The sequence below is a fragment of the Furipterus horrens genome, unplaced genomic scaffold (assembly GCF_987537825.1).
Source record: "Furipterus horrens unplaced genomic scaffold, mFurHor1.1.pri manual_scaffold_10, whole genome shotgun sequence".
In the NCBI taxonomy this organism is placed as follows: Eukaryota; Metazoa; Chordata; class Mammalia; order Chiroptera; family Furipteridae; genus Furipterus; species Furipterus horrens.
The window spans coordinates 21,178,977-21,201,570 of record NW_028327180.1 but is presented as its reverse complement, the minus strand read 5'-3'; the positions used below and the strand labels follow the sequence as shown (position 1 = coordinate 21,201,570).

The window sequence follows — 22,594 nt, the reverse complement described above, 5'->3', positions numbered from 1 at the left end:
TATTCAGACTTCCTACATGACCTCTGGCGTCCCTCAGATGAGCATTTCTAGAGACCAGAGTGGAAGCCAAAAGGCTCTGACTCAGTGTCAGAAATCTCACAGTGCCGCTTCTACTACATTCTATTGGTTACACAAGGCTAGCTTAGATCTCCTGTTGGAGGTTACCTTATAAGGTGTGGGTACCAGGAGATGTCCTTTATTAGGGGACCATATTTGGAGACTAACTATCATGGCGGTAGTGTGCAGAATGGACTAAAAGTGCGGTGAGGGTAAGGTAGGAAGATGTTGAGGTCATGTGAGTAGTAGGATCTGAAAGGAGAATTGTAGGAAGTGGTGGAGAAGAAAAGGCAGAGCCAAGAAATAGTAGATAGAATTGATAAGCTCCTCTTCATCCCTAGCACCTAGCTCATAGAGGCACTTGGTAAATATTTATTGACTGAATGAATTAAAGAGACATGCTAATTATAATAGAGATAATTTTTAGTTTCTTGCTCTATTCCTGCATCAAAATAACATTTTTTACTTCAATAATTCGTTTATATATCAAACATTTTCTACAATCCTTTAAAGATTACTGGGTTATATATTCATTAGTCTGGAAGGAAATTATGTAGTCAAATCCTGTCTTCATATTAGTTAACTTTTTCTAACAAACTAATATGTATGCCCTTATTTATTTTCAGTTCAAAATATTACATTTTAATATATTGTGACAGAAGAGTTTTTATTTTATCCTCACCCAAGGACATACTTATTGATTTTAGAGAGAGGGGGAGGGAGGGAGGGAGGGAGGGAGAGAAACATTGGCATGAGAGAGAAACACGGATCGGTTACCTCTTCTATGCACCCCAACTGGGGACAGAACCCTCAACCTAGGCATGTGCCTTGACCAGGAATCAAACCTGTGATCTTTTGGTTTACTGGACAAGCTCCATCCAACTAAGCCGTACCAGCCCAGTCACAAAAGAGAGTTTTTATTCTGCAGACCCTCAATTTAGAAGTGTATGGTCCAACATTTGTTTGTAAACCTAGAGAAAAAGCCAAAGATGAATTGTTTTTAAGGATGCATGATTTTCATTCCAGAATATCACTTTTGATTTATTATTTTGGGTGCTTTATTCCAAAGAGACTTGAGATTTAAATCTGGGCAAATATAACCAAATTCATTTTGGAAAGATTATCAACAGTGAAATAAATCATATATCATCAGATTATCACAGCTATCACTCAGGTTCAAGGAGATTTGATAATGTACTCAATGAAATTCTTAATACCAAATGAAAAGTACTTGCTAAGTATATTAAAGTGCTATTTAAGTACTTATTAAATTAAAAGTGGAACTACTATATGATCCAGCAAACCCATTTCTGGGTATATGTCCAAAGGAAATGAAAACAGGATCTCAAAGAGGTATTTGCACTTCCATGTTCATTGCAGCATTATCCACAATAGCTAAGATAATAGAAACAACTTAGTGTTTATCAACAGATGAATGGATAAACAAGATGTGGTGTATATATACAATAGGATATTGTTTAACCATGAGAAAAAAGAAATACCACCTTTTGTGACAGCATGGACCTTGAGAGTGTTATGCTAAGTGAAACAAGTCAGACAAAGGCAAATACTGTATGATAACACTTGTATGTGGAATCAAAATGAGTTGAACTTACAGAAACAGAAAGAAGGTTACAAGGGGTTGAGGTGGTGGAGCAAACGGGGAAATGTTGGTCAAAGTGTACCAACTCCCAGTTATAAAAGATTAATAAATTCTGGGAATCTTATGTACAGCATGGTGATTATAGTTAACAGTATTTTATTTTATACTTGAAAGTTGCTAAGAGAGTAGATCTTAAGTGTTCTCACCACAAAAAAGAAATGGTAATTATGTGACATGATGGAAGTGCTTGATGGTAACCGTTTTGCAGTATATAAACATATCAAATTAATATCTTAAGATTGTATACTTTAAACTTTCACAATATTATATTAATTATATCTCAGTAAATCTAGAAAAAAAAATTTACTAAATACCAAGGGAAAAAAGGAAAGAAATTAAGCAAATGGCTTTTAAAGTATACCAGAAGTCATGATTTTGAAAAAAATTGAGCCAAGGATTAAACTTTGATGTCTTAGCAAAAGTTGTGATATGAAATGTAGTCTCATTATATTTTATTGAGTTGCTTTGGTACATAACTCATTACTTACTTTCCGTTTTCCGTGTTTTCTGCAAGGTATTTGAAGCAGTAATAGCTTGGGTGAATCATGACAAGGATATAAGGCAAGAATTTATGGCTCGGCTGATGGAACACGTACGCTTACCCCTGCTCCCTCGGGAATACTTAGTTCAGGTAAAAGGATATACAAAATGTGTGAATACACGTAGCATTGTGTCACTGGGCTGACCACATGTAGATCTTTGTTACAAAATGGTGAGTGACAGTATACAGATCCAAGGGGTACAGGACCTTGGCAGCTGCTCTCTCTTAGGCCATCCCCATATTTGGGAATTTGTTTCCCCCTATTTCTGATTGGTTGAACAACAACTGGAGCTTATCAAGGTGGTATTTGTGTCATTGAAGCACATGTAAATAAAGCGCCTGTGGCCCTGCCTTACTGCCCTGCACCTTCTTTGTCCTTTGGCTAGCCTCTCTCCATCAGCCTGCAGAAGTGGAATTTCGACATCCTATTCAAATACTGTTTAATTCTACTTGGTACTTTCACAGTGGCATGTGTCTGCTTGCTATCTTTATTTCTAAGCTGAGGAAAGCCAGGTTATTTAAAATAAATAGGTATAAATGGATCTTTAGTAGTCTCTAAACAAATTTTAAATTTACTTTTTTATGATTAGCATCCTACTAGGAACATTTCAACATTTTTATAATTAAAACCATTTCAAGAAACATTTCTTTATTAAGAGATTAGATCTGAGCATTTTAGGATTTCTCAGAGCCTCATTATTTTTTATCATCTGTGTAATCATCAGCACTCTGCTGTTAAGAAAATAAAGAGAAAAAAATGCTGTTCTACCTTTGAGGTCAGAGATAGCAAGGACAAGACTTATTTCTGGTGTAAGCACATTATTATAAAGTATTTTGAGTTCCGTTTCTGGATATTTTATTTGCCATCTTGAGTTTGAAAAAGATTGTCTTCAATTTATTAGTATTGCCTTCCCCACCTGAAGGACTCATCTAATTTTTTTTTTTTGTACTGTTTGGCTTGATGTTTAAAGGAAAGAAATAAGTGGATTTAATACAGTAGTCCCTCGCTATATCGCGGTTCACTTATCGCAGCCTCACTGTATGGCGGGGTTTTAAAAAATATTATATTTAATTATTTATCACCAATTTTTCCCTATATCATGGGATTTTGTGGTACTGTACACATATGTTGTACTTAGGTTTAAAAGTGCAGAATATGTTTAAGAACATTAGTGTTTATAAAAGTGTGGAAAAGGTTAATAAGGGAGTGGGAAAGGTTAATAAGGGACTGGGAACGATTTTTAAGTGTGTGGGAAGGGTTTATAAAGCCTTGAAATATATATAAATACTAAAATAAATATAAGGTTCCTACTTCGCGGATTTTCACCTATCACGGGGGTGGTATAGAATGTAATACCTGTGATAAGTTGAGGGAATACTGTATTATCTAAAGATTATTCTATAGTTGATATTGAAGTATATAATTTTCATTGCAGTTCTTTATTACTTATACATTTTTTTTTCTGCAAACCAGATACTTTAGCATTTTTTGGCTTCATTTATTTTTCTCTTAGTGATATTCTAACTGTAACTTCCAGTCCGAATTAGAGACAATAGGTACTGCTTTTTTTTTTCTCTTTACTTTTTCTTGGGGGGGGCGGGTGGTCAGTGTTATTACAAAATAGCTGTCCTCTCATGGGGTTGTGTGATTTCTTCTCACAGAGGGTGGAAGAGGAAACATTGGTCAAGAATAGCAGTGCTTGCAAAGATTACCTCATTGAAGCCATGAAGTATCATTTGCTGCCCACAGAGCAGCGTGTTTTAATGAAGAGTGTCCGGACCCGACTGAGGACACCCATGAATCTTCCCAAAGTAGGGTCTACAGTTCGTACTTGTTATTACTTCATCTGAAAGGCTCTTATGAAGCTGCTGATATTTTTACTCATCTGAATTTCCATGCTTTATTTTTAGTTTTCCTGCAATAGACAATGTACCTAGGAATTCCTTTCCATGCGTATAATTCAATTTCTCTATGATTTTTGTCTCTGGAGAGTGGGGATTGTTTGGTTCATTTACTTTTTATAAAGCTGTGTGATGTCACTCTTCTGGAATAGAAGGCAGCGGGTTTTTGTCCCTTCAGAGTTTTATTAGTTTTGGTTCTAGTAGAAGGGAAAATCAGGCTAGATAGAAAGATTTCTCTGTAAACCACGTGGGTTGAATAATAACTGAAAACCAAGTAATTTCACAGAATTACATATGGGAGCTAAGGATGATAAAATAGCTTGTTTAGTTTACTTTCTTTTTATTCCTTATTATATGCTATTTGATGGTTCATCCACACATCCTATGTAGCCATTTCAGTGTAGATTTCCCATACAGCTTTCCAGATCTCCAGTGTTCATATTTTCCTATGTGAAAGCTTTCATATTCTACCTTTATATTTTTAGTTGAAGCCATTTGTGGTTTACTGTTTTAATTTTGTTTATGGAATAACTCCTCATTTCTTTCTCTGTTTGCAATTCCTTCTCTCTTTGCATCTTTATGGTACCAGAAGACCAACACTAAGCACCATTTTGTGTATGGTCTAATCAGAATGATTCATGATATAATGTTTTTATTTATGTATTTATTTTTAGCTCTTGTGTATGTTTGGGGCTATTTATGTATTTATTTTTAGCTCTTGTGTATGTTTGGGGCAGTGATGAATTAAGAAATAAGAATTAATCTGTTATTCATTGTTTTCTGATCTTTAGTTAATATTTTCCATTAAATTATGTCTTTTAAATTCTTTTACTTTAATGCCTTTATTTAGTGTTTTTTTCAAGTTTTATTTTTAGAATCTACATTTTTAATTGCGTCAAACCTATATCAGTATGGTATTGTTTTGGGGTTTTTTTTTCTGTTTTGCTCAGTGTTAACAACAGTTCTCAATTTAGAACTAATAGCATATTTTGGCAGTGTGCTATTTCCTTCTTTTTCTAGATCATTAGTAAATATTTTAATTTAGAATAACCTCAACACTCTCCCTGGTGACACTATATTAAAAATATCCACTCACTGACATAACCCATTTATAGAAAATTTCAGTCCATGTGCTTATATTTATTATCTAAGCCAAAAATAAGTGATTTGGCATATAATGTCCAATGAGATTGAGGATGAAATAGATTCTAATTTGGCATGATTTTTTAAAATATCTCTCTGTGTTACTCATTTTGTTGGATCCTATAAGTTTCAATGCTTTTCTCAAAATATTCTACATTTTTACTGGCAGTTATCACTTTAAAGGTATTTACAAGGCATTCACTTCCTACCCTGTTTCAAAAATTGGTATTTGCCTTTTTTAAATTTTCTGATCTCTCCTCAGTTCTCCAAGATTTTTCAAAAATAATTGTAAGTGGCTCAGTAAGTACATTAGCTAGTTCCCTGAACACATTAGTATGCATGCCATCTGGGTCTGCTGATTTTATAAATGTTTACATTTTCCAAATACCCTTTTACCTGCTTTTGTAAGTAGCCATCTTTATAAGTCTTCATTATTTCATATTTGTCCATATTATTTGGTGTGTCAGTTTTTGCTCTTAGAAAAATAGATTTATAAAAATTGTTCATAGTCTTTGCTCATTTAAATGACCACTTCTTTTATGTTCCTCTTTTCACCTTCCTTCTAAATAGTTTATTTTATCTTTAATACTTTTTAAACAGTTCATCTTTGTGAAAGATCTCTTTTTAACTTGTATATTTCCTCTTCTGAATTCTTTAGCTTACCTGTTGTTAGCTATGCTGCAGAGACTTTTGGGGTGAAAACTAATTCTCCAAGTGTTTATTTTCTCCTTTGTCGAGTTGTGATCATCTGTTAAGTCAACATTGTTCCTGGGCTGCTCTGGTTTTAGCATTGGAATAGCGCTTCCAACTGTATTATACGTTTGGGTTTCTCAGTTCTTCAGCTTTTGTTTTGTGGTGGTTATGCTGATGCCTGAAGGTTCTCTTTCATTCTGCTCTGTCAGGGTGGCTAGGCAGGAGGAGCAGCAGAAGTGGCAGAGAGCAGAAAAACACATGAATGCTTTGCATGATCCCTCTCAAAACTTACTTATCTGCACATATTTTTGAAAAGGTGCGTTTGTTAGATGCTCTTTCAACAGCACTATTTGTCATTTCACAGTGATTATATGCAAGATGAATTTTAAGTATGTAGGTAGGAATGAAACAAAGATTGATCTCTTATGTTTACGTATTTCATCATAATAATGCATTTTTTCATAGTAAGAAGTCAAACCAGACAAAATGGGACATCAATGCTGAGGAAAGTATTGCAATGTTTTGATAACATTTCTACCACAGCAATGACTTAGTACTTTTTATATTAAGCTCTGATTCTGTGGACTTATACCAATTTGCATGAAGGATTCTTTTCATACCTCAGACATTAGTTTTGCATAATCAGTAAACAGTATTGGGATTTTGTAAGGTACCTTGGATTTGGACATTACAGTGAAAATCTATAAATGTTTAGCTACTGTACTTTATTGTTAGCTTTTCCTCTTTGGAATCTGTATTTTTATAAATGCTATTATATTATTTCTTTGTATATACTTTTTATGTTTTACTTAGGATATTTATTGAGGTTTGCAACTGGAAAATTTTGGAGCTTGATTTCTTTTTAGGGATCAGTTTTTATACTAATATTTACTACGTGAGTAAAACAAAAGAATCAAGTTTAATTGACCTCATTTCAGGATAGTCACTTGCATTTTAGCTCCCTACCCCTTGCCTCCCTTAAATATGTCACATTTAACTTTTCCATACAAAAGGTCTTCCCAATTTTCTGTTTCTTTACATTAGCATAATTAGTTTGGTGTTTTTCAAATGAGATCGAGTGTCTTTCACAAATAAGTGGGGTGTCAGGCTCCTGAGCACCTCTTCTGATGGTAGCATCAGTGGTTTTTAGTAGTGTTTTGCTCTCATGCAGATAGCCCTGCTTTCTTGTCTTCTCATTAAACATTATTTTTGTCCCTGTTATCTCTGATTCCTGGACTCCCAGGCCCTCACCCCATTTTTCTTCTCTTGACTACACAAAGGTCAGATATCACTACTGTACTATGTACTCAGTAGGACATTTTCCCTTCCATCCTCATTTTGATGTTGCAGAAGGGAACTACTACATGGAAATCATGAGATTCAAAGCTTGAGAATCTTGAAATCTAAACAGCCAATATTGTTTCTCAAGGGTTACTTTGAAAAGTATTCCCTTCAGAATTTTTTTTTTTAGTTGATCTTTATTAGATGTTAACTAAGCCTCTGTCAACTATTGTTTAACTGCCAGCAGTTTAGAAGTTTAAACACAGGTAGAGCTTATATAAATCCCTATATACAGGGTTCATCTGACTGTATATTTTACTTCTGTGATTTTTTTTTCCTTTGGCTATAGATGCGAGGGTATTGCAGGGTCTTTTGTTCTTTTATGTGTTTTCATTCCACACTAGAAGAGTGGCAGATCTGAAAAAAATACATAATGGGTCTGTGTTCAGTCTTCTTTTTACAACCTTTAAAATTTCTCGTACTCTCCAGTTAATAAATTACTAAAATAGGCTTCTTCTTGGAAACTTGGGATTTACTCTGATTCAGGAATGACGTTTTCTGTGTATGTGTCTTCCTGTAGTTCTAAGTTCAGGTAGGTCATTCCTCAGTCAGGATTCCAAACCTCCCCTTTTGGTATGTATGAGTCATTCCATCTTCTGTTTGTTTTGATTATTTTTCTTTCTTTTGAACATCTGTTTTTTTCCTATCATCACCTCATCTTTCCCCCAAAGTCATTTGTCATTCTTTCCAGTATTCCATATGTGACATCATTAACTTTAATGTTCTTCTGATTCAAAGGCTATGTTTTTAGTGTTGCTGAAGTGTGCCTGTTTGTACTCAGTGAAAGACAAACGTTTACGTTAACTACAAAATTCCATCTGTCTCACAAATTTCCACCCCCTCCTGGAAGCTTTGCCGATTAGCAGTAACAATTAATGTCTATGGTAATCATATAGCTTTTTGGTCATATATAATTGTATACTGTTCTTGAATTACTTTATGGGTCTTGTCTCCTGAGTGGGATCCATAAGCCCTTGAGGGACAGAGACCATGTCTTATATTTCTTGTATATAATACCTAGCGCAGTTCTGGGCAAATACAGATAATATACACTTAGTAAATAGTTGTTAGACTGAGTTAAATTGTAGAATTGTATAGAACTCATTTACTCTGAGCACTAGACTATTGTGCATTCATTCATTCATTATGAATTCTAGTAGCTATGTTATCTGTCCTGGTTTATTTGTGAGGCATCAAAGGAGGTCTCTTTATATTTGACATCCGGGAATCTGTGCTCTCTCGTGATCGCCAATTCAATTTCTCCTCCTTTTTCAATAGCCTCCCCCTCGCCCCCTGTCTTTCATCTTTCTTTTCATACCTTATTGTCTTCCTCACCTCACCTGCCCACTAACATAAATTTCACTTCCGCGTCCTCTCCTAGATTACAGAGATCTAATCCCTGATCATTACAAAGCCAGGGTCTGATTGTTAGCAAGCCCGTGACATACTGCAGCCTTGCCGGTGCTGCCTGCCTGCTGTTTTTTGGCTTAAATACTGCTTTTGCTTGAAGGATCAGAAACTTATTTTAGTTTCTGAAATCCTGATTTTTGACTAAATGTGCTGCAGAATAGAATTGTAGTTCTAACCTGTGCCCCCTTTGTTGTTTATTAAATGTTGATTAGGTGGTTGTTTTCCCCCAGCTCGCCCTCCCATCCTCATCCTAACACTCGCCACATCAGCATCTTTGTAAGACATTTTAAATCCCTGAATGTGCAACGGTTGTTTGTTCAAATGCTTACATTTCTGCCCTTCCAGTTGATGGTGGTGGTTGGGGGCCAAGCACCGAAGGCGATCAGGAGTGTGGAATGCTACGACTTTAAAGAAGAACGGTGGCACCAGGTAGCAGAGTTGCCTTCCAGGAGATGCAGGGCAGGTAAGCCCTTCCCTGCTGCTGGGTCATTGGGAGCTTCTCTCTCAGGTCTTACTGTGTTAATGAGAAGAATCTTCAGTAGGAAGCTTTGATAAACTGGTGATTAAACAGTGATTCAGGAGCCTTGTACAACTCATTGACGGGGACAGCCACTCTGTTTTCATCTGAATGGATCTTTCTGATTTTCTAGTATAAGGTGCAGTAGGAACTTGCTGGATATTTTCTTAATTATCATTGCTGACAGGTTGAGGAAGAATTGTTTAGGTTGGGACATTTAGTTCTAGGAGATTCCCAACTTAGTTATAAGCCACAGTTGCCTTCCTCCAGGCACCTATTTTATAAACATTTGTTAAAATAGACATTATATAGCAAAACAGCAATCAGAAAAGGCAGTTGCAAACTCTAAGAATTCTTCCTGGGGCTCAGACTTGTTTCTATTGGTTCATAGCTCCCACAGCAACATGAGTTCTAAGTGTAATGGGTCATTTCTGTCATGGTAGTGTACTTGAACAATGTATCTTGGAGATTGTTACATGTCAGCATAGCGTTACCTCGTTCTTTAAGAGCTGGTTAATGCTGTTTTGGGGGGAGTCTGGATGTAGTATAATTCTTACTGGTTTTCAATTGAACATTAAAATTGTTTTTAATATTATGCTATATATAGTGCTACAATGAATTTCTTATACATACACCATTGTGTACATATGCTAATATATAATGTAGGAGAATAAAACTCTAGAACTGGAATTATTAATTTAGAATGGATCCTAAAAGGATATACTAGTTATTAATCTAACCTTAAAATATGAAGATGTAGCCCAGGCTGGTGTGGCTCAGTGGATTGAGCGCCAGCATGTGAACCAAAGGGTCGCTGGTTCGATTCCCAGTCAGGACACATGCCTGGATTGTGGGCTGGGTCCCCAGTTGGGGGACCGCAAGAGGCAACCACACGTTGACGCTTCTCTCCCTCTCATTCTCCCTCCTTTGCCCTCTCTCTAAAAAAAAAAAGAGAAAAGAAAAAATGAAGATGCAGTTCTCCCTGCACTCCTAACAACATCTTCTAATTAAGTATTCTGAGTTTTACCAATCTGGTAGGTGAAAAATATGTTCTCATTTTACTTTGTACTTCTTTTATCATAAGGAAAGTTAAACATCTTTCAAATTGTCAGCTCATGATTTTTGCCATTTTTAAATTGTTTTATTCATTTGACAGGTATATGTTAAGGAAAGTAACCTTTTTATCATATGTACTATGAATATTTATTTGTATTAACCTTTTTCTTTAGACTTGTTATTTTTGTCATTAAAATTTTTTTTTACCATTTTATGGAGTTCTGTACATTACTTTTGTTGTTAGACTCAAGGATTTGTTTCTTATGTAGAAAAGCCTTACTACAAAATTATTTGTGTGTGTGTGTGTGTGTGTACAGAAACATATGTTTTTTAAAAAACTTTTTGTGTTGAAATAACTTCACACTTACAGAAGGGTTGTCAAGATAGTACAGTGAGTTCTGCTTTGCCCTTCCCCTACATGACTATGGAACAGTTATTAAAAACTAAGAAATCAGTACTGGTACATTGTTGTTAACTATTGACTTTATTCATATTTTACCAGTTTTTCAGTTAATGTTCATATTGTTTCAGGATCTCACATTGCATTTTGCTGTCATATTTTCTTTTTAAAAAATAATTTATTTGTTTATTTATTTTTAGAGAGAGGGAAAAGGAGAAAGAGAGGGAGAGAAACATCACTGTGTGGTTGCCTCTCACTCGCGCCCCCAACTGGGGACCTGACGTGCAACCTAGTCATGTGCCCTGACTGGGAATCGAATGTTGTCATAGTTTCTTAATCTCTCCTATCTGTGACATTTGCTGAGTCTTTCCTGTCTTTCATGTCCTTGATTCTTTTGAAGAGTTATTTGATCAGGTATTTTGAAGAATGCCTTTCATTTTGGGCTTTGATATTTTCTTATGATTAGACTCAGGTCATTATGATTATTTTTGTCAATGTTAACTTAGATTACGTGGTTAAAGTGGTATCTGCCTGCTTTCTCCCCTGTAACATTAAAATTCATTAAAGTATGAATTTTTTGTAGTATCTTTACAGTTGTATTTTTTATATTCATATCAAAAATATCTGAACCTTATTCTGACATAAGTAAGATGAAAATTTTGTTTTTTAATGGCTAGTCAGTTGTCCCAACACCTTTTATTGACTAAGCTAGTCTACCTGCCTCTCCACTCATTTGAAATGCTGCCTTTATCATAATTTCTACATTTACTGGGTTTTATTCTAAATTTTCTGTTCTGTTAGTTTTTTTTGTCTTGCCTTCTGCATCAAATAGAAAGTTTTAGAATTGTACTTTGTAATATGTTTTTAATATGTGATTGGGACTAATTATAGGACTAGTGATAGGATTCATGTCTTTTATGTCTTCAGTAGATTTTTAACATTTTCTCTATATAGTTCTTTATATTTCTTGACAAGTTTATTCTTAGATATTGTGTCTTTATTGTTACTGTTGGATATGGAATCTTCCATGATATTTATAACTGGTTTCTTAATTGATATCTGTTTCCTGGTCTCTGGAATCAGTTTCTTTTGCATTGCACCATAAGTCATTGAACTAAATCCATTCCACGGTGTGCTGTTCAAGAGTAAATTCTACCTTTATTATGTCATCATGTCCCCACCCCTTCACATTAGAGCTGATGTCCTTTAACTAACTGTACTCTTGGCCAAACTACACCAACTTCTGGGAACTTTAATTCCCTGTAACTTTGGGGAGTGATGAGCGTTTTTTGTTCAAACCCTCTCCACCCACAGCGCTCAGGGTCGGGGGGCGGAAATCTCACATCATGGATTGATTTATCAATTTTTTTCTTTCTTGTCCCTTGGTAAGCATACCATACTGTCATTAAGATTAGAGTTTTGTTTTGTTTTGTTCTGTTTTGTTTGTAGAGAAAATAAAATGAACATTTCAGTGGCCCAGATTCCACAGTGAACATTCCCCAGTGTTACTTAGGATTTTGGATATAGAACATTTTTCTGCCGCAATATGCAACTGCTGTGCCACTGCTCGCTGGCCCCCAGGCTCTCCCAGGAGATCCACCACTTGTCCTGCTTTTCGGGGGTGCTCTGGAAGGCTAGTGGTTATTCTTAATCACTCGCTAGTTCTCTGCCTTCTTAAATTGTGCATGCCCGTAGCTCTCCTCAGCCACTCTTGATTTACCAGAAAATAGCCTGAATATTCATTTCCTGATTGAGCCAAGGACTGAAAAGTCATTTCTTTCCCTGAGAAGGACCTGCCCACACAGGCAGCTTCATTTGAACTGTGAAGAGTTTTGATGCCATATGAAGGATGGCACATCCACATATATTTTGGGGACTGGTTGGGGGAAGCACCAGAGGGTAAGGCAGCAGCGGGGTAGAGGTGTACACCCTGCCCGACGACATGATACAAATCACTGAGCTAGTCAAACACTGAGAGCTGCGATTCCTGTTTTCTGCGCTGAGACTCAGAGAACTGTGAGGCACTCCACCCGCCCTCAAGCTGGGCCAGTAACAAAAATATTACAGAATTGAAGAACAACAAAAATTTGAATAATTTAAAGCAATGAATGATATTGCAGACTGTGTAAGACTCATTACCTTTAAAATAGGTGTCTTTGCTCTAAGGGTTCAGGAGCTAGAGGTAGTGCCTTCAGGCAAAAGTGGTTTGGGTAGGCCTGATAGAGAATGTGGAACTTTGGGGCAAAAGTTGAGGAAAGCAGAGCAGGTGGTAAAAGGAGCGTCTCAGATAAGGACAACGGCATGAAAAAGCTCAGGAAAGTGGAAAGGCGGTTGAAAGCCTTAGTCTAGCAATATGACCTCTTTGTTCAGGGATCACCTATCACACTGACCTCGGGGTCAGCACATTTTTTCTTAAAGAATTAGAGAGGATGTAGTTCTGGTTTTGTGGGTTACATTGTCTCTGTTACAATTACTAAAATGTAGTGCAGAAACAGCATAGACACTATATAAATGATTGGGTTGGGCTACGTTCTAATAGGATTTCATTTATAGATGCTGAAATTTGAATTTCATGTAATTTTTTTTGTGTCATGGAACATTTTTTTAATTGTTTTTAAATTGCTTAAATATGTAAAAACCATTGTTATTAGTTAATGGGTCCTACAAAAATAGCCTGCGGGATGTAATTTACTGACTCCTGATTTAGCCCACTAACATGACAAGCTGGGAGCATGTTTTGCAAATTAGGTATAAACATATAGAATAGAAGATTCAAAATTGAAAGCCATGGGAGACGTGTACAGGTTAGAGGAGTTGGCTCATTATTTTAAGTCTGTAAGTAAGTCTTTGAAAATACCTAGAGTCAAAAATAGGATCTCAGCCCATGCCATTGCATTTTTTAATAATCTTAGAAAGTACAGTTTAGTCTTTACATAGTCTTGCTAATGAGTAGCGTTTCTTAGGACCTAATCAGTCAGGATTCTCTTGAGAATAACTTACATTCTGACAGCAGCTAGAGACACGTTGGAAAGCAGTCCTCGGCGGTGGTGGTAGTTTGGTCACACATTCATCGTGAACAGCTGTATTTCTTTTGCAGGAATGGTCTACATGGCTGGGCTGGTTTTTGCTGTCGGTGGCTTTAATGGTTCCTTACGAGTCCGCACTGTAGATTCCTACGACCCCGTAAAAGATCAGTGGACCAGCGTGGCGAACATGCGAGACCGGAGAAGCACTTTAGGGGCTGCTGTATTAAATGGATTATTATATGCTGTGGGAGGCTTTGATGGGAGTACAGGTGAGTTCCTTTTCATTTCCTTCACATTGCTGTTAAACTTAATGTAGTGATTACATTTGTAGAACAAATTGTGTCACAATTAGGAGATGTCTGTATATCTAGGAGTGTTTTAACAGGTATTAATAAGTTTAAAAATTCCATCAAGAATTCCTTTAAGTGGTATAAGAGTGGTAAGTATCTGAGTTTTTCTTCTTATGCATCAATATCAGCCATGTTACTAAGTTTAAAAAGCTAATGAATGCCAGTAGCTTGGGTAGGAGCCCTCTGGAAAAGAAATTATTCCTTTTATCACTTAATCGATATATTTACATTCCATCATTTTTCTCCCTTAATTTTAGCCCAGTTTAACATAACTGAAGTATTGTTCCCTAATAATATATTGATATATAAAGGAACAATTGCCTTACAGTTTTTTCTGAAGGAGGAAATAAAGAGCGTTATGCTTTATTACAGGTTTATCATCTGTGGAAGCGTATAACATCAAGGCTAATGAGTGGTTTCACGTGGCTTCCATGAACACGAGGAGGAGCAGTGTCGGTGTTGGCGTCGTTGGAGGTAGGTGCTGGCGCTTCCTGCAGGTGAACACTTTCAGGCACGTGTGGCTGCTTGATTGTCAGGGGTGGTTCTTCCAATAATCTAAAAACCAGCCCTCCAAATGGGCAAGCAAGTGATCATTTAGAAGGGGAATGTAGTAGCTATTGTAAAATTTTAATTATCCTTTAAAAATTTGAGCTTCTCTATATAAACTAACCGATATAAGGCCCTCCTCCCACTCTGGCCTCCCTCCCTCCTCCTCTCCCTCTGTCTTCTTTCCTCCTTTCTCTCTCTGCATATGTAGCCTATATAAAACTGTTAACTGATATTAATACAGTTGCTTGGGGAACAAATCAGATGGCATATATGCAAAGAGCTGGTTGCCACATTTATTTATTTATATTCTATTTTGTCCCTCCAACAAAATTTAAGAAAGGCTGTAAGTAGTTTTTGGTTTGATTTTTACCCCCCCCCCCTTGGGTAAATTTGTGGGTTGCCATGCTCTCCCCATTGCTGGTATAATTCTCTGCACTATTTTTAAAACAGCTTTATTGAGAGATAAATTATGCCTGCATTCATGGCAGTTCATTTTAGAACATTTTTATTACTCCAGAAAGCAGCCCTACACCCCTTAGCTATTGCCCCCATCCTCCCCAGCCATCAGCAACCACTGGTCTACCTTCTTTCTCTGTATCAGTTCCCTATTTCTGAATATTTCATACTCTTGAGATCATACAGTAAGTGGCCCTTTGTGACTGGCTTCTTTAACTTGGCATAATGTTTTCAGGGTTCATTCATGCTGTAGCATTTACTAGTACCTCACTTCTTTTGGTTTAACTTTTATTTTTTTAATTTACTAAGATATCTTTGATATCTAATTCTTTTTTCAAGGTGTTGTTTAATTACCAAATAGTGTTATCCAAAGACATAATGAGTGTATTTTCTGTTCTGTCAGTCAGATTATTGATAAAAGTGTTAAATTAATATCATCATATATACTCTGCAGATTTTTATAATATGAGTTGATAGCTCTGTGTATCACCATTAGATAAGATTTCAATAGTCTATAAAAACCAGTAACACTTTAAAGGGAAACTGCTACCATGGAAGAAAATATATTACCTTTGACCTGAAAAAATAGCTTTTTGTGAATGTGGCTTTCTTTGTGATTTCACGTTTAGGTTTGCTGTATGCTGTTGGGGGTTATGATGGAGCTTCACGTCAGTGTCTGAGCACAGTAGAATGCTATAATTCTACAACAAATGAGTGGGCCTATACAGCGGAAATGAGTACCAGACGGAGCGGAGCAGGTGACTAGGAGCCTCATTTAGCAATTGAAGCATGAAAACGGTGGAAAAGAATTAAAGAAGTGGAATGATTCATTGACATCTCTTTATGTTTTCAGGAAATACATACTGATTCCAGTAACATGTTTTAAATGTCATTTGAATTACACAAGTAGTAATAGGCAGCTGCACTTAAATGTCACTTTGTAAAATTTCTAAGTGCTTTATTACAGGAGTCTTCTCTGTTTCACTTAATCATTTATATTATTTGGCATTCCTTTTGCTTTTTGTTTTTAGTGCTTATTGAGGAACTTACTTAATAATCAAGTCTCTTCATATCCATTTCTTACAAATTTTATGCTTTAATACATGTTATGTAAAATTTCCCCGGGCTGAGGGACCAAGGAAAAAGACTCAAAACTCCAGCTTTACATTATGAGTTTATTAAGGGAAACAAGGTACATCTCGGGCTGCAGCAAGAGGACATGGGCTAAGGGGTATATAGGACAGGGCAGGTTAGATAGGGGTACTGAGTCATGATCCACCTCAGATAAGAAGATGCCTTCCATGCTGCCTGGGATGGGGCAAAGACCTGTTTTAGGAACCCGCCCATTTGGGGTGTTGGGGAGGGGTCAGCAGTCCCTGAGGGAATTTACGAGAAGTAATCCCTGTTCTGTCTAGAGGGTCTGACATCATTCATATCAAGACTGTTTTGCTTTTATTATGACAGTTGTTTTCAAAAGGATTATCTTAATGGCCTTTCCCCTCTATGTTTCCCCTACTTACTGTTTTTAGTCTATTTGATGTGCCTCTTTTTAAAGAATAGTAGTTCACACTGAGATTCTTATTTGACCATTCTATTCATTTCCCTTTCTTAGGTTGTATACTTTAATATTCACTTTATTTTTTGAATATCCACTTATTTTTACTATGAATAATAATTTCAAAAGTTTTAGTTACAAGTCATTTGAATAAACCCAAATATTTTATAAATTTCTTATCCCTTTTACTATAGTTTGGTTCTTTTTTTTGCAGGTGTTGGTGTGTTAAACAACTTATTGTATGCTGTAGGGGGCCATGACGGCCCTTTAGTACGAAAAAGTGTTGAAGTGTATGATCCCACCACCAATTCATGGAGACAGGTTGCAGATATGAACATGTGCAGAAGAAATGCAGGTATCTGTCTAGTTTACAATTATAAAATTTATATGAATTGTATTTATAGTTTTATTGGTATCACTGTATATTTCTATTGTTCTTTTACTGATCTGGGTTCTCTAATAGACTAGATTTTTAAAGGCAGAATCTTATGTCATAATCCTATTCAATATATAGTCAATGCTTAGTATAGTGTCTGGAACATAGCAGGTTGTTGTGATGGTTCAGTTAACTTAAAATTTCTCCTAGTGGCTATTTTTGGTGATGAATGTAGAGACTGAATTAGAAGAGCCCTCTTTATTTGATACTTAAATTCATTCACTCTTACCACCAGCATGTTTGAGTGCCTATCACGTATCACATGCTAGATATACCAGTACCTAGGGAATTTAGTCTAGTTGAGTAAATATTTATACCAGATCAAAAGGCTAGTGTTTATCTGAATCTAGGGGGCGGGGGGAAGCCCAAAGAAGCTAACCCTAATCTAATATATTTCAGAATTTCTAGGAAATGGAAAAGCTGAAACAACAATGAATAATTTTAAGAAAGCTGAGGTCTTCAAGGAGTAGGAAATCAATTACTTGAAGATCCATGGAAGGGACATGGAAATGGAAAATAGGTTCAGGATAGGTAGATAGTCTTTCAGGAAATGCTCTTCTTCTTTAACATGCTATTATCTTCATGCTGTTTTCATAGTCCAAAATAAGTTCCTGATGATTCTCAAACTCATCTACACCATTGGGTGATGTTATAAGATGCACACCCCCAAAAATGCTCTTCCTAATTTCTCTAATTTAAATGTGATTATTATGGGAAGCTAAATACGTGGGACTGCAAAGACTCTCAACAGAATTTATAATTCTATGTGAACTTGCACCTCATTCAGTCATTTTTATTTGGGAAGATCCTAAAAATCTCTCAGCTATAGATAGTATGGAAACATGGTAAGACCCACAAATCTGGACCCTAGGTAGAATGTGCTTGATCCTAGTACATACTGAGTTAGAAAAGTCACAGTAATATGTGCATGTGCCTTCACTGGGTTAGGAAATTTATTTGCAATTTGAACTTTCATTATTGTTTTCCTGAAGGTTGGAATAATCTTTTTTTTTTTTCCTCATGTTTTATTTTCAAATCAAAATAACCTCATTTCTGATGGCCAGAAGAATAAGGAGATGACTTGTATATGTAGAGCAATCATTGCCCTACTGTTACTTTTCAAGTATTTAACCTACTTTAAATTGGTATATATTTGCTTCCTGTCAAGAGACTGGAATAGTAACACAATTGAGTTTGAGTAGGGATGATCCACTCTTATCTGCAGGGAGATACTGCTGTTAGTGCACTTCTGCTGTATGGAGTTGGCTCATTGTTATGTTAAAAATCTGCAAGCATCTGTTAATTATGCCAGCAAAACTTTCTGCAGTACTGCAGAAACCAGTGTGCAGCAGCACCCTTCTGGATTTTTTGATGCCCTTGAGTGCCAGTTCATAATAGCTTTGAATCTTGTTTAGAATTATTAAATGTGCTTTATAAAATGTGGAAATAAAGGTGTTTATCTTTAACGAAGCAGTTATTTGGTAAAAATTTGTATTAAGAAAATAGTTGCACAAGTATACAAAAAAGTATGCAATAGGGATCCTCTTTCAATGCAACATCATTGATAAGAAGGGAAAAAAACTAAATGTAATATCCATTAGTAAAAAAATAATCTTTATATCAATGAAAGACAATAAATTATGGTATTATCATACGTAGAATACTATGCAGTCACTTAAGATTATGTAGATATATATTTATAAATATTAACTTGGGGAGATGTTCAAGGTATATTATTTGGTGAGAGTGTGTGAGTAATAAAGTAGCATGTGTATTATGAGCTACTTTGGTGTTAAAAAAGAAGTATCTGAGTATAAATGCATAGAAAACAACAAGAACAGAGATCACGATTTCAGTGGGCATTCTAAGTGGTATAGGGTTAGAGGTGATCTTTTTTTCTTTATACTTTTCTAGATAGTTTGAATTTTTGCCAAAAAACCCCCATGAGTTACTTTAATAATAATGAAATAAATAATATTGTTCTTCCTTTTTGAAGGAGGTAAAATAGTTAACTAGTCAGTAGTGTAATTAAAATTCAGAATCATTTTTATTTTCTACTAAAATATAGGTTTTCCTTAGGTTTCCCTAAGAGGTTGACATTAGGAGAGTTACTAGACTTACTTGACCTTTAATTTTTCTATTTTTTAAAATAAAAGAATTAAATAGTTTCTAATCTATAAAGTAAGGGTATTGTGAAAACTAAATAAAGTAATGCAAAAGTAAAGCAACTACTGTATAAATGACACCAGTAGGAGCTAAAGTGGTACAGTAGTCCCTCTCTATATCGCAGTTCACTTATTGCAGCCTCACTGTATCGCGGGATTTTAAAAAATATTATATTTATTTATCATGGATTTTTCACTATATCGCGGGATTTTGCGGTACTGTATATGTATATTGTTAAAGTTACACAGGTTTAAGAGTGTAGAATATGTTTAAGAACATAAGTGGTGTTTATAAAAGTGGAAAAGGTTAATAAGGGACTGGGAACGGTTTATAAGTGTATGGGAAGGGTTTATAAAGCCTTAAAAAATACATAAATACTAAAATAAATGTAAGGTTCCTACTTCGCAGATTTTCACCTATCGCGGGGGGGGTCTAGAACGTAATACACGCGATAAGTGAGGGAATACCATATTAGGCTCTCATGCATAAAAAGAATTCTTCTTTGGCCACCATCTTTTCTTGCCTTCTTCAAGGAAGTAAGTGTCTCTGGATCACCTCACCGAACATGTGTAGGAGTATTCTTAGTCATCCAAATTTTTAAAATCATTGTTTTTTTCTCTAATCTTTTTCAAGGAGTTTGTGCTGTCAATGGTCTGTTATATGTAGTTGGAGGGGATGATGGTTCCTGCAACCTGGCATCGGTAGAATATTATAACCCAACTACTGATAAATGGACAGTGGTGTCATCGTGTATGAGCACAGGGAGAAGTTATGCTGGTAATAATTGTCTGATTTTCTTACAGCCTTTATTACAATACAAAAAAATTATATCATTATGATTTTTTCATTAAGAATGTTTTTCTGTTATAAGAAGACTTTTCTCAAAGTATATTTTGTTTCCTATTCTTAAAATAATATTGGATATGTATTTTCTGAAAGAAAGCAGCAGTATTCTTTTGTCTTTCTACAGCCTTTTGTATTTGAAATCACAAATCTTTCCATTGCAGGGTCATATAATAAAATTTCACATGGCTAATATCTATAGGCAGTGGAGTGGAACTCACTATGTCAGATATGCAAGAAATACGACCCCTACAACATGCCTCTGGCAGGGCTCTGTGTGATAGTGTTATAGTGAGGCTGGGGAGTACTTTTTCTTACTTAGCACAGTGCTGGTTGAATTATAAAATATCATTTTGGTCTGTCCTCTTAGTAAGAGAAATGGTAATTTATTAAAGAGAAATGGTAATTCTCTTTAATAAGTGTAATGATGTAAAATATTAATTCTGATGATATTTATATTGCTTTAAATATTAGAGTGTTTTAGTAACATTCTACTATTGATCCAGTTATGGAGAAAAAGAAGTTTATATTGATTAACCATCACTCTTGTTTATATATCATCCAGAACAACACCTAATAGGACAATGTACAATAGGATCCCAGAATAACATGCCTGAAAATTAAGAAAAAAAATTTTTTAACAGTTTCATTGAGATATAACTGACATGGAATAAATAGCCTATATTTAAGTGTACAATTTTATTAATTTTGACATATGTATATATCCATGAAATCATCACCACAATCAAGATAATGAAAATATTTATCACCCCTAAATGTTTCTTTGTGTCCCTTTGAGTATTAGATGGATTTTAGTATTTCCTGAGTAAAATTATTTTTCCTTAATTGTAACTGCAAAGAGTGAAAGAGTAATTCTGGATTAAATAGTCTGTTGTTTTGGTCTATAACTAAACAGACTTCACTGTCATTTAGATTAAAATGATAGTACTTTTGATATACCATGATTTCTTCAGTCCCTGTTGTTTGAGTAATAAAATAAATTCAGTATTTTCTCAGACATACTACAAAATGCTGCCTGTAACTTCTCATTTCTTCATTTCTTTGCTCAGGGGTCACAGTTATTGATAAACCACTATGAGCCTGAAGGACATTTTTGGCATATTTATACATAAGAAACCGACTTCAACAAGTATTTCTGAAGTGACTGAGAATCTAGCACTTCTCTACTTGCAGCTGCACTTTAAGTCTCTGCAGAAGATAAAGATCATCTGCCTTTACCGGCCTCAGATTCTGAAGATTATTTTTGGTAGAAGCACTGTGTAGGCTTTTTCTGCAATGAGCAGCAGCCGACTGAATTTTAATAAGAAACCTGGACTGCAGTACTTACTCTGTAGTCTTCAGGCAACAGTTGCTTTCATTAAGACTAGTTATCAACCTTGAATGACTATGTCTTATTTTGTGAAGAAGGATAAAGTAATACATGTGGTTGTAAAATTAAAATTTATCTTTCTTTATTTCTTTCTCCTGGAAATCTGTGTACACAGGAACTGAAAAATCTTTGAACTGGTATTAAATTCTATGTACGTATACAAACTAGTTGAGGGATAAATCTGTTTGCTTTTATAAAATATCTTTGATTATATGAGTATAATAAATGGTGTGCATATAACTGTGTGTCTATATGCTTTCCTTTAAATATGTTTGAAAAGATGTTTGAAACTTGATTATACTATTTATAATTGGCACAGTACTTTGAATTATGCCAGTACTACATTGTAAAACAGAGTTGTATTTTTTGATATTTAACAATGCTTAACACTTTAAAATGCCACTTCTAAGGAATGAACATGGTGTAACACACTTGAATATGTGTGATGCCAAACTTTTTTAAATAAGATGTAAATTATGCTTATTTATTGTTTTCTTTGGTTTAATCTTGGTCATGTTTCGGTGTGTATTTTTACTTTTTTTCTTAAAGTAACACTTTGGCATGATCATTACTGCAGGTTTTTGATGAATATAATGAATGTATGGAATTCAACTGAATTTGCATGGTCTTAAGAATTTTTTCTGTGTGTAAATTTAGCTGCTATTAACAGAAGAGAGAACTTTCTGTGAGTAGCCATGTGTGTTGATCAGATACAATTTTTCTGAGATCTTCAATTAATCTCACTTTAAAAATGACCAAAACATGTCTTTCCGGAATTATCTTTGAATAAAAGTTTGTATATTATTTGTTTTACATTGTCCTTGATTTTTATCTATTTAGTTTGATATTAAGAAAGTTTCCTGTTTAGCTTTTCTATTCTTTTGTAAAATCTTCATTTTTCTAACTTCACAATTCAGTATTTTTAATTTGTTGCCAAAGTACCTGTTGGGGACCCCCAACCCGCAAAGATCCTCTGGTGTCACGGATGAATGAAGACTTCCCAGGCTGCTTGTGCTGGGGGAGAGAAGGCCAGCAAATGTCTGAGAGACAAATGCCTCAATAGCCTTCCTCCAAGATCTTTTATTGAGTGCAATAAGCTT

At 35.3% G+C, this 22,594-nt stretch overlaps 1 protein-coding gene across 1 annotated transcript in view; it reads left to right on the top strand.

Moving 5' to 3' along the window:
* KLHL2 (kelch like family member 2) overlaps positions 1–22,298 on the top strand; it is an 85,130-nt gene extending 62,832 nt beyond the window's left edge. Inside the window, exons 7-15 of the mRNA XM_090288725.1 lie at positions 2,235–2,351; positions 3,924–4,073; positions 9,096–9,213; positions 13,821–14,018; positions 14,472–14,573; positions 15,734–15,862; positions 16,874–17,014; positions 19,895–20,038; positions 21,175–22,298. Coding sequence (XP_090144851.1) covers positions 2,235–2,351; positions 3,924–4,073; positions 9,096–9,213; positions 13,821–14,018; positions 14,472–14,573; positions 15,734–15,862; positions 16,874–17,014; positions 19,895–20,038; positions 21,175–21,203 — 1,128 coding nt within the window. The 3' untranslated portion in view covers positions 21,204–22,298. The remainder of the gene's footprint in view (positions 1–2,234; positions 2,352–3,923; positions 4,074–9,095; positions 9,214–13,820; positions 14,019–14,471; positions 14,574–15,733; positions 15,863–16,873; positions 17,015–19,894; positions 20,039–21,174) is intronic.
* Positions 22,299–22,594: the final 296 nt, after the last annotated feature.